Below are 13,760 nucleotides of genomic sequence, written 5' to 3' on the forward strand. Positions count from 1 at the left end.
TTGCTAGCATGAAAGGCAGTGACGTCGTAAAGCTTGGAAAGAAGCATTATTGCGAACAGTTAACAGTGACAACGTAAGCAGAGGAGGGTTCATGAATATAAGCTATGAAAAACACTAGATTTCACACTAGGAAAACCGCTTGGCGCTCCGGGCCCCCACTGCCTTGTGTGACAATGCAAGATAACAGGGCTTTTCTCAGCACCAACTGTTTTTCGTGATATTGCAAGGTAGCTTGTACTGATGGCATTACTTTAGTTGTGACAATGAGAAATCCATACGCAACTCTACCCAGTTCTCTATGGAAGCCCTTGTGACTGATTTGTTCCATAAGATAAAGGAACCACTCAGAGGGCTTCTGGGTACTGCATGACATTCCCACCACCTTTTGACAAACCAGGCTGCTCAGTGTATCAGTGCTTCCTGCACCTTTTGGATCAAGTTGTACAGGAGCACAGAGTGCTTTGAAGAAATATGACCAACAAATACTTGTAAATAAAGTGAAGGGTGTTATTTTTTAAAATTTATTTAGTATTATTTTTTTTTTTTTGTAACAGTTATGTTGCCACTACTTTCCTGAACAATCTTCATTTTATTTTTAATATCCATTAATTGAAAGCTTTAGGGACTGATTTTGTACACAATTTCTTTTGCCAAACAATTATTGGAATTATTACTAGAAAAAAAATCTAAGGAGGCAAACATATAGCATCAACCAGAAAAAAAAAATATAATAATAAATAACAAAAATCTAACTATTTCAACAACACCAGATAGATAGATGTTTAAAGCAAAGACTGTCATGTCTATCCCATAAACCATCCTTTTACAATTTAAATTTATATCCCATTGAGCATGTCCAAGGAAGGGAATGGCATTAGCATTAGTAGAAGAATATGATGCAAGAAAGCTAGCATCAGCCTTAAAAAAAACCCTTCCCATTTCACCCATCCATTCACTCCAAATGTTTGTCTAAGTTCTGCCTTGAACTCATTTAAGTTTTTAACCTCCACTACAACAGATGGAAGTTTGTTCCAACTATCAACCACCCACTGGCCAAAGGCAAATTTCTGCACATCTATTCTATAATTGTCTTTCCTCAATTTGAATTTATGTCCCCTCAGGTGAGTAATCTCAGCAAGAGGAAGAATTCCTATCAGCACTGAGTTTGCTCAAACCATTCAAGGCCTTATACACCTCAATTAGATCACCTCGCATGTGCCTAGTCTCCAGATGCTGAAATTTGCAGAACATAAGCCTTTCTTATAACAGCAACCCTTTGTTCCACTCACCAATCTCGCTGCCATTCTCTGTACTCGTTCCAGCAGTTCTAAAATGAGGCCTCCAGACCTACATGCAGTACTCAAAGTACTGCATGTACCTTGAGTATTGCCTTATACAAGGGGACAATCACCTCCTTATCCCTGCTAGCACAATTCCTGTAAATCATTGACAAGACACCATGAGCTACTCTTGCAGTCTGTTTGCACTGCTCAGAAAACTTCATATCTGACTACACAATTACCCCCAGGTCCTTTTCATTCTCCAATACCCTGAGTGTAGAAATTCCCCCCCCCCCCCCCCAGTTTGTATGTTACTCTGGGGTTACTGCTAACAATACGCAGGACTTTACATTTGTCAATGTTAAACTTCAGTTGCCACCTCTTAACCCATCTACTCAATTTTCCAGATCCTGTTGCAGCAGTGTACTATCAATACTCTTATTACAAACCCAGCCAACTGCTGTATCACCTGTAACCTCAGACATTAACCCTGATATACCTTCCTCAATATCATTGATAAATACCGAAAACAACAATGGGCCCAACACCGAACCCTGGGGGACTCCACTAATAACATTAGTCCATAAAGAGAGGTGTCCACTAATTACATTCTCTGTCTATCTCTGTCTTCTCCCACTCAACCATTATTATATCCATTGTAGCAACTTGCCGTTAATGCCATACTGCTCCAATTTGTACAGTAGTTTTAAATGTGCAAAGGCATCAAAAGCTTTACTAAAATCGAAGTATATGATATCAAAATTATTTTTTGCATCCAGTTCCTTTGTGACCACATCATAGTATCCAATCAAATTTGTCAGACACATCATAGTATCAAATGAAATTTGCACATCTTCAGTCCATGGTGACCTCCCCAGAGTTTATTAGCCATATGGTGCAAAGAAGCCTGAGGCTTATACTGCATTAGCCGAAGAAAAAAAAAAAACTTTCAGAATTACCCTGAGAGAGAGAAGTTCTTTTTTTTTTTGGTTTTTTTTTTTTTTTTTTTTTTTTTTTTTAGGAGCATTAGCAACTAAGGCCATATGAGGTGGTCATTCTCTGACCTTTCCGCATCCTCCATATTTGGTGGTCACGGGCTCGAACCCCGGTCTAATCAAGAAATGTGTGCTACGCACTGCTACTCCTGCACACCTGGCTAGGGAGGCGCTGAGAGAGAGAGAGAGAGAGAGAGAGAGAGAGAGAGAGAGAGAGAGAGAGAGAGAGAGAGAGAGAGAGAGAGAAGTAGAAGGGAATCACCAAGAAAATAAGAATGATGATATCCATCTCAGGACCCTGAGTGTGCCAAGCCCAGATGTGAGCCCTGTTCAAGGAAGCTTTCATAATTATGGCTAATGGCTTGCCTACTTACTTTGCTGATTCTTTAAATATAACTGGATAGATCCCATTCACTCAACTTATGTTCAATTTCAACAATTTCTCCTCCACTTTGCTCTCAATTATTACAAAATCATTTAGCTCCCTTCCAGAGTTTGATAAGCTTGTGGTTTCCACTTCCCTACAGACTTTCTCATGTGTGAATGTAGATGAAAAATACCCATTCATTTTTGTCAACTGGCTCAGCAGGTTCTTCAACAATTGAACCATCAATGTCAAGTGGTCCAATCTGATTCATCCACTTCCTTCTAGAGTTAACTAAGTAAACAACTCTTTGCTGTTTTTCTTTCCTTTCCAAAGATTTCTCATAATCTGCCTTCGCTTGCCTAACATCCTTTGTGACTTGATTACAGACTATGTTATATCTACCACTGGCATTTGTGTCACTTGATAATTTATATGCATCGCCTGAATTATTCTTCTGTGACACAAGTCTCATTAGTTCATCTGACATCCATTTAGGCCTAAACCTTGAACAGTATTTCTTAGCTGGTATGAAAATCTAAGTAGCTTCCAAGATTATTCCTTGAATGCTTCCAATTTAGAATTTGCTGTTGGTAACATCATCAGTTGGTCCAACTGTATAAAATTTAAAAAATCTCTGAGTCCACAGTAGTCACCATTATGAAAGCAAAAACCTTTCCATTTACCCCTGATGGTACTTAAGTAAATACCACATCGGTACACTGTGATTACTGCCACTTAGTGGTTCCTTTATCTGCAGATTCTTAATGCATGAAGAATCACTGCTGATAATCAGATCAAGAGTATTACTCCCTCTGGTCGCCTCTCGAACATGCTGCAGTAGAATACAATCATCGAATAAATCCACAAAAGTCTTGCTAATGTATGAGTGACCAACCCACAAGGTCCAATCTATATCTGGGAAGTTAAAATCTCCCATTTTAAGCAATCTTATTTACTGGCCCACACTATTTCCTTGTACATTTGTTCATTGTACTCATCAGAGTCATTAGGCCTATAACACACTCCTACTCTCAACTTGGTTTTTCTAATGGTTATGTCACACCAAACTGACTCAACACTGCATTGACTCGATGCACTTCCTTAGATTTTATGTGTTTCTTAACTAATAGCATAACCCCACCTCCCCTTCTATCCTTTCTGCACACATCGTACTCCGAAAATTCCAAGTTCTGCATTCTTTACCTCTGTGTGACACCATGTTTCTGATATTCCAACAATATCAGCCTTCGATATCTTCACCAGCACTTCAAATTCATCAAATTTATTTACTATACTCCTAGCATTAGTGTACATGCAAATATACATGCACCTATTCTTACTCTTGGTTACCCTATTTACTTGATCCATGATGACTCCCAACAGTCCTGGAAATCCCCAGCACTTTGCTTTCCAGGTTTCACTCATTCCAATAGAAGCAGTGCAAGAATCACTTTCACCTCTGCCTGGGGGTACCATTAATCTATTAGTCTGTGAATCCCACCCAAGCTAGCAGTTTTCCAACCCACCTAACACTGCCTCGATAGCATTAGCAAATATTCTTGCACCCTTTCTATTTAAGTGTATCCCATCCCTATAAAAACAATGTCTCCTGTTAAAAAGCACAGTACCATGCTGAGAAAAATTCTACCCCATGAGCCTTGCACAATCTCTCCAGGGTCAAATTGATTGACAAGGCTCTCATCACATATTCCCTCCTATAGTATTGGTGTACATGCAAGTATACATGCACCTGTTCCTACTCTTAGTAACCCTAACACAGGGGTTGGCAACCTATGGCTTGCGAGCCGCATGCAGCTCTTTGAACAAGTAACTGCGGCTCTTTAACTTTTAGCCCACTTGAAGCACAATTTGAAATGGAGTTAGAGAACTTAAAAATCAAGAATATGTGGAGTGCAAGACAAAAATGCCTTAGAACTGATATTGGGGATTTGGAGAGGCAAAAGGCTGCTCTTGCAATTCTACACATATGTACAGCAATAGATGAGTTGAAAAGGAAGACTAAATTGTGTTCGATGTGTGGAGTAGATTACCGGACAAGTGTATAAATTTTAAAATATCTGCATTTGGACTTTTCTCAGTTTTTGATTTGACATATTTTTGCGGGAATATTTTCGAACATGAAATATATTAAAAATAAATCAAGAAACCGTCTGAACAATGCGAGTCTCTCAGCATGTTCAAAGATGAAAATTACAACATACTCACCTGATGTGGAGAGACTCGCTCAAGAAGTTCGGCAACAAAAGCCACATTAATTTGTACCTAATCGGATCTCTGTTATGTTTTTCAGTATTAATAAATAATATTTCAAAATATAAATTTTTTTAATAAAACACCTTCCCTCTCTATTCCATTTCTTAAAACACTCCACTCTTCCCCTAGCTTAAGCTGAGGTGCAGCTCTTCAGATTCTCTTTTTTCTTCAATTAGATCAAAAATGGCTCTTCACTCAAAAATGGTTGCCAACCCCTGCCCTAACAACCTGTGTATTTACTTGTTCCATGATGATTCTCAGCTGTCCTTGAAATCTCCAGTACCTCGCTTTGCAGGCTGCTGTTCATTCCAAAAGCAGTACAAGAATCACTTTCACCTCTGTCATTGGTGACAAGAATATTTGCTGATGCCTCAATAGCATCTCGTGTGTGAACGAAAGTAGCCTGTGTGAACGTACATTTTTGCCGCTCCTGGAACAGAGAAGTTTTTTCTGATTTATTTTCTGTTTTATTAGCTTAAATTGGCATATTAACTTTTTTTCTAGAGTAGTTTTATATTCTTATTTACGATGCTTAGATTAAAGTAACTTAGATAGAAATTTTGTAGGTATTACTTAGTATCGGAAAGGGTATCAAATCCATGTGTTTACCGTTTGTAATTGCCACCACTGTTACGAGATAATAGATAGCATAAGCTTAATATAGTATAGTATAGTACATAATATTGTAAATTAATCATATAATTAATCTTGTTGAACTTCATTGTCAATTAAATTGTACTTTTCACTATACATATAACGACTTGGGTTATGTAACATAAATAATTAGTAAAAATAAATAATTAATACTTAACTTGATACGGAAGTTATATAAAGGGATTTCGTAGCTAACACTCGATACTGAAACATAAATATAGCGTTATAACTGTGTTGAGATATAAGTTTAGGGTTTTAAATTTGTACGGAAATTGAAATTTTATTGAAATTAAATCGAAATCATGACTCTGACCAGAGTAGCAAAGCAAAAAGCTCAACCTAATGGGAGTGCTGTGGCTCAGGGGAGAACTAAGGGGGGCAGTTGCCCTCTGAATCACAGCCTATTAAAATCACTACTTGCTTGATGTTTGTGGAGCAGTCAGGTACGGGATATGATACTGCCATGGGGGATATCTTTGTGTGTGCGCGATGCAAGGAGTGTAAGGAAATCAGGCGACAACTCAGCATTGTTATGGGCCTATATGAGAGCTTGAAGGACAGGGTGGATGCCCTCAAAGGATTAAGAGTGAGGGACCCTTCAAGCTCTCAGCTGCCCACACCAATGCCAGAGCTTGCACTTGGTCATCACACAGCGGCAGCCCCCAAGGCAGAATGCGCTGGTCCCAAAGGAACTAGTAGTTGTTGGTGACTCTATTGTCAGGGAAACGGGAAACATGCTTTGTAAAAAGGATAGGTGGAACAGGACCAGGGTATGTCTGCCAGGGGCAAAGGTTGATGACGTTGTAGAGCGGATATCATCTTTTAAGGGCACAAAAGGTGATATAGTTGTACACGTTGGCACTAATGATATTAAGAGTAGGAGACCGGCGGAATTACTTAACAAGTACAAGTCACTGTTGGAAAAAAGCTGTGAATTAGGGTTGAATTTGAAAGTGTCTCCAATTCAGCCCAGACACGATAGGACGGAGTATATGATGAGAGCCCTGTCGATCAATTCGGCCCTGGAAGGATTGTGCAAGGCTCAAGGAGTAGAATTTTTTTCAGCCGGGTCTGTACTTGTTAACAGGAGAGACTGCTTCTACAGGGATGGGATACACTTAAATATAAAGGGTGCAAGAATGTTTGCTGATGCTATCAAGGCAGTGTTAGGTGGGTCAGAAAACTGCTAGATTGGGGGGATACAAGGACTAATAGATTAACAGTAACCACTGGTAGAGGTGAAAGTGATTCTTGCACTGCTTCTATTGGAATGAGCCGCAGCCTGGAAATTAAGATGCAGGATATTTCAGAGACTGCTCGGAATCATTGAGGTACAAATAAACACATAGGTTGTGTTAGGGTAGCTAAGAAAAAGAACAGGTGCATGTATACTTGCGTGTACACCAATGCTAGGAGTTTAGTAAATAAATTTGATGAATTTGAGGTATTGCTCAAAACATCAAAGGCAGATATTGTGGCTATTTCAGAGACATGATGTCACACAGATATAAGGAATGCAGAGCTGGAATTTGGGGAGTACAATGTCTACAGAAAGGATAGACAGGGTAGGAAAGGAGGAGGGGTTATGCTATTAGTTAAGAAATACATAAAATCCAAGGAAGTGAAGCCAGTCGACATTGCTGGACAGTGCAGTGTCGAGTCAGTTTGGTGTGACATAAGCATTGGGAGACCAAAATTGAGAGTAGGAGTGTGCAATAGGCCTAATGACTCTGATGAGTATAATAAGAAACTGTATGGGGAAATAGAGTGGGCCAGTAAATCAGAGAGTCTTATAAAGGGGGATTTTAATTTCCCAGATATTGACTGGAATTTGGGGGCTGGTCACTCACACACTAGCAAGGCTTTTGTGGATTTATTGGATGATTGTTTTCTATATCAGCATGTTCGGGAGGCAACTAGAGGGAGTAATACTCTTGATTTGATTATCAGTAGTGATTCTTCATGCATTAAGAATCAGCAGGTAAATGAACCACTAGGTGGCAGTGATCACAGTGTGCTGAAGTGGGATTTACTCAAAGAGGTAACAACCATTAGGGGTAAAGGGAAGGGTTATTGCTTTCGTAAAGGTGACTACGATGGACTGAGACAGTATTTAAATTCTATACAGTGGGACCAACTGATGATGTTACCAACAGCAAATTCAAAATGGGAAGCATTCAAAGAACTTATCTTGGAAGCTACTAGGCTTTACATACCAACTAAGAAATATTGTTCAAGGTTTGGGCCTAAGTGGATGTCAGATGAACTAATGAGACATATGGCAGAGAAGAAAAATGCATGGGATACATACAAATTAACATGTGACACAGAAGCCTATGATAGATACAAGTTGATCTGTAACCAAGTTACAAAGGAGGTTAGGCAGGTGAAGGCAGATTACGAGAAATCTTTGGCAAGGGATGCAAAGAAAAACAGCAAAGAGTTCTTTACTTATGTAAATTTGAGAAGGAAGGGGATGAATCAGATTGGTCCACTTGATATCGATGGGTCAACTGTTAATGATCCTGCTCAGGTAGCTAACAAACTAAATGAATATTTTGCATCGACATTCACACATGAGGAGTTATTCAGCGAGGGGAATGCCAGAGGTGTATTCAACTCTGGCAGTAAGCTAGAGAATCTTGTAATAACTGAGAGTAAAGTGGAGGAGAAATTGTTGAAGCTAAATACAAGAAAGGCACCTGGGGTGGATGGGATCTATCCAGTTATATTAAAGGAGGTAGCAAAGGAAGTAAGCAAACCCTTAGCTATAATTATGAGAGCTTCCTTGAACTCAGGGGAAGTACCCATGGACTGGAGATGTGCAAATGTGACCCCAATTCACAAAGGAGGATCAATGGGCGACACAAGTAATTATAGACCTGTTAGTTTAACTTCTGTTCCAGCAAAATTAATGGAGGCACTGGATAAAGAAGCACTGCAGGATCAACTAGACAAGACTTCAGTTATAGCTCAGACACAGCATGGTTTTGTTAAGGGGAAGTCTTGCCTGACCAATTTGATTGGATACTATGATGCAGTCACAAAAGAACTGGATGCAGGGAATAACTTTGATATTATATACTTGGATCTTAGAAAGGCTTTTGATACTGTTGCACATGGAAGACTGCTGCACAAATTGGAGCAGTGTGGCATTGGAGGCAAATTGCTGCTATGGTTAAAGGGGTGGTTGAGGGGGAGAAGACAGAGAGTGGTAATCAATGAACCCTGCTCATTGTGAACTAATTTTATTAGTGGAGTCCCTCAGGGTTCAGTTTTGGGTCCATTATTGTTTTCTGTATTTATAAATGATATTGATGATGGTATATCAAGCTTAATGTCCAAGTTTGCAGACGATACGAAGATTGGCAGGGTTGTCAAAGACACTACTGACACTATGCTACTGCAACAGGATCTGGAAAGGTTGAGCAGATGGGCTGAGAGGTGGCAAATGAAGTTTAACATTGACAAATGTAAAGTACTACATATGGGAAACAGCAACCCCAGAACAACGTATCAACTCTGTGGTACTACACTGACAGTGGTAGAGAATGAAAGGGACCTGGGGGTGGTTGTGCAGGCAGATTTGATTTGGTAGTTGTTGGCGCATCGGCTTCTGTGGCCATATTGCACCTCCCAAGGTTTTTGCAGTACTTTGATCCAAGCCCGAGGCGGGAATCGAACCCGCGGCCTTTGGGTTGCCGGGCAGGTACTTTACCCACTCCGTGCAGGCAGATATGAAGTTTTCTGAGCAGTAGAGACGGGTTGCAAGAGTAGCTCATGGTGTATTGTCGATGATATATGGCGCCTCAGTAGCCAGGTGGGAAGGAGCAGCAGTGAGTAGCGCACGCTTCTTGATTATACCGGGGTTCGAACCGGTCACCACCAAATGCGGAGGATGTGGAAAGGTCAGGGAATGACCACCGCATATCCCGGAGCAATATGGCCTTAGTTGTTAATGCTCCTAAAAAAAAAAAAAAAAAAAACCGAATAACAATAACAATGACTGGCGCTTACTGCACATCGTATAGTGAACGGTACTTTACTACGGTGACCTTATCGTAACGTGATTTGATTGTACAGTGAACCAATTGTAAAGGGGGGGGGTACATTGTATTTTTAAATATTTATGTGAAACTTCGGATAATTCGGGCAGCCACTTAATTGGGCCAAAATGTACTAGTCCCGATGTGTCCCAAATAACCGGAATGGACTGTATATATTAATTCAATTTCATCGAATTGAAAATCCAGAGAATTTAACTTTTTGAATAGCCAAATTAGACAATGACCAAAAGATGTAAGATCTACTTTTAATTTTCAAAAGCTAATGTTATGCCACTGTCTATTAAAACTATCTACTATTAGACAGAAACACAAATAACAGATTACAGGACATACTGGAAGGTTTCAAAACAATTGTTCCATTAACAGCACATTGTTTGAATCATATAGGAAGTGCAAATTTACACACAAAATAAAATACTCTAGATCTAGAGAAATATTTAATCAATTTCAAATAAATTAATTAAATATTTATATTAAATTTTCCTATAACTTGAACTGTGACTTTTTTTCATAATATCACGACTGGGAAATTAACTTTTACGATGTGAAGATTACCTGTATTCAAAAATCTGTGAGAAATTGCATTCTTCTCAGTGCTGAAATTATAGCAAATGTATTCCTAAAAACTTTCCTTGGTTGGGAATCATGCAAATTAAGAAAAAAAAAATTAATAAATCAATACTATAATCAATAATGCCTTCAAGTCCCATTCCTACCTTATCTTCAGTGGTCATCTGTTCATAGTTTTTTCTTGTTTGTAGCTCTCCCCTTTCAACCCCACCTCAATGTACAAGTATTCCATGTACATGACATATACATAAATCACCATAATAACAGGGCATGCTAGCTTAGATTTTTACCAACAGTTATCTAGTTCATTTGGAATCTGGTTCTTGAATTTTATCCATTATTATAAGTAGGCGAGGTTACTTATCATATGATGTTTCCTTTTTTATTTCTATTCTCAGGTGGACAGCTACAGAATGCACCAGCAAAGCCCTGGTGAAGGAGACACATGCTAAAGAAGGGATAGCATGGATGCCAAATGTTCCATAAGTATTTTTCTATAATTATAGTTTGGCACGATATCCAAATTGTCAAATGATACAAATTTCTCCACAATATCTCTCAAATGCAATAAGTTCCTCAAAGTACTGGATCTAATTCAATTGTGGCAGTAAAAAAAATGAAAAAAGGAGTTCCCTTTCAAAAAATGCAAAATTTTAGTTTCATTTTAATATTAGTCTGTAAGTAACACATAATCTCACAGAGCTAGAGAAAGCTTACTAAAAATATTTTTTAACCTTGTAGCATTAATATTATGTAACAAATGAACAAAATGTGTTTTTATTTTGTATAAGATCCAAACTATGGGTAGGATTATCACTTCCTGCAAGAAAGGCAAATTTGGTTAACTTTTATATAGAAATAAAAATGTTTTCATTATTAGATATATCATGAGTATGAGATATTTATTTTCATAAACAACAGATATAAAGACAGAGGAGGAAATTAAAAGAATTTACCCTTTCCAATCACAATTGTGCAAGCAGCATCTCGAGAATGATAACCAGAACTAGATACAGATCGAATACTAATCCTATGAGGCTGAAATAAAAATAAATTTAAAAATAAATAAATAAAATCATAATAATAAAACATTATTATTCAAGTATTAAAAAGTTTCTTAAAAATTATTTAAATTAAATATTTCAAACATAAGGAAAAACACTATGAATATTTTTTAACCTATAAAGCTTGTTAATAACTTACAACAAGTAAATTTATGCTACTGAAAATGGAATATGATCAGATATGCAAAACTTCATAGAACTGAATCAAATAATGCAGCTCAATACTTTGTAGGAGTGATTATTTCTGTATCAAGATATGATTTGCACACTTCACTGTGCAGATTTAAACAACATTGCACGGGAGCCAACCTTCACTACAACTGAACCATGGAAATAAAAATTAGTAGCATTACAAAGGGAAAAAAAAGAATAGTACAATTAAAACTAGGTGGCAGTGATCATAGTGTGCTGTAGTGGGATTTACTCAAAGAGGTAACTATCATAATGGGTAAAGGAAAGGGCTTTTTGCTTTCGTAAAGGTGACTATGGTGGTCTGAGACAGTATTTAAATTCTATACGGTGGGACCAACTGATGATATTACCAACAGCAAATTCAAAATTGGAAGCATTCAAAGAATTAATCTTGGAACCTACTAGGCTTTTCATACCAACTAAGAAATATTGTTCAAAGTTTAGACCTAAATGGATGTCAGATGAACAAATGAGACATGGCGGACAAGAATAATGCATTGGATACATATAAATTAACAGGTGACCTGAAAACCTATAATAGATATAAGCTTGTTTGTAACCAAGATACAAAGGAGGTTAGGCAGGCAAAGACAGATTTCAAGAAATCTTTGGCAAAGGATGCAAAGAAAAACAGCAAAGAGTTCTTTCCTTATGTAAACTCTAGAAGGAAGGGGACGAATCAGATTGGTCCACTTGATATCGATGGTTCAACTGTTGATGATCCTGCTCAGGTAGCTAACAAACTAAATGAGTATTTTGCATCTACATTCACACATGAGGAGTTATTCAAGGAGGGGAATGCCAGAGATGAATTAAACTCTGGCAGTGAGCTAGATGATTTTGTAATAACTCAGAGCAAAGTGGAGGAGAATTTGTTGAAGATAAACATAAGAAAAGCATCTGGGGTGGATGGGATCTATCCAGCTATATTAAAGGAGGCAAAAAAGGAAGTAAGCAAACCCTTAACCATAATTATGAGAGCATCCTTGGACTCAGGGGAAGTACCCATGGACTGGAGATGTGGAAATGTGACCCAATTCACAAAGGGGGATCAAAGGGCGACACAAGTAATTATAGACCTGTTAGTTTAACTTCTGTTCCAGGGAAATTAATGGAGGCACTGGTTAAAGAAGCACTGCAGGATCATCTAGATAAGACTTCAGTTATAGCTGAGACACGATATGGGTTTGTTAAGGGGAAGACTTGACTGACCAATCTGATTGGATACTATGATATAGTCACAAAGGAACTGGATGCAAAAATAATTTTGATATCATATATTTGGATCTTAGAAAGGCTTTTGATATTGTTGCACATGGAAGACTGCTACACAAATTGGAGCAGTGTGACATTGGAGGAAAATTGCTGCTATGGATAAAAGGGTGGTTGAGGGGGAGAAGACAGAGAGTGGTAATCAATGGACACTGCTCATCGTGGACTAATGTTATTAGTGGATTCCCCCTGGGTTCAGCTTTAGGTCCATTGTTGTTTTCTGTATTTATTAATGATATTGATGATGGTATATCAGTCTTCTGTGCAAGTTTGTAGATGATACGAAGGTCAGCATGTTTGTTAATGACACTAATGACAGTACATTTCTGCATCAGGATCTAGAAAAGTTGAGCAGATGGGGTGAGAAGTGGTAACTGAAGTTTAACATTGACAAATGTAAAGTACTGTTTATGGGAAACAGTAACCCAAGAGTAACGTATCAACTGTGTGGTACTACACTGACAGTGGTAGAGAATGTAAAGGACCTGGGGATAATTGTGTAGGCAGATATGAAGTCTTATGAGCAGTGCAGATGGTCTGCTAGAGTTGCTCATGGTGTTTTGTCAATGATATACAGGAATTTTTCTAGCAGGGATAAGGAGGTGATTATCCCCTTATATAAGGCGATGGACAGGCTACACCTTGAGCACTGTACACAGGTCTGGAACCCTCATTTTAAGAAGGATGTAGAGTTGCTGGAGTGAGTAGAGAGAAGGGCAACGAGAATAGCGAATGGAACAAAGGGTTGCTCTTACGAAGAAAGGCTTAAATTTTTGAAAAATCTCAGTGTCTGGTGACTAAGCCCTGCGAGGTGATCTTGATTGAGGTGTGTAAAGTCTTGAATGGTTTGAGCATGCTCAATGCTGATGGGATTGTTCCTCTTCTTCAGAATAATCACCTGAGAGGGCATAAATTCAAATTGGAACTTTGCCTTTAGGCAGTGGGTGGTTGATTGCTGGAACAAACTTCCATTTGTTGTAGAAATTGATAGTTTAAATAGATTCAAGGCAGAACTAGACTAACAT

General features: G+C 38.4%; 1 protein-coding gene across 1 annotated transcript in view; it reads right to left on the reverse strand.

The window, feature by feature from the left end:
• The window catches only part of LOC150081819 (RIMS-binding protein 2-like), a 1,020,459-nt gene that overhangs the window by 411,471 nt on the left and 595,228 nt on the right, over positions 1 to 13,760 (reverse strand). Inside the window, exon 16 of the mRNA XM_090380329.1 lies at positions 11,164 to 11,245. Within this exon, the coding sequence (XP_090236455.1) occupies positions 11,164 to 11,245 (82 nt within the window). The remainder of the gene's footprint in view (positions 1 to 11,163; positions 11,246 to 13,760) is intronic.

Source organism: Mastigoproctus giganteus, chromosome 8, assembly GCF_048544385.1.
Source record: "Mastigoproctus giganteus isolate SK-2022 chromosome 8, ASM4854438v1, whole genome shotgun sequence".
NCBI lineage: Eukaryota > Metazoa > Arthropoda > Arachnida > Uropygi > Thelyphonidae > Mastigoproctus > Mastigoproctus giganteus.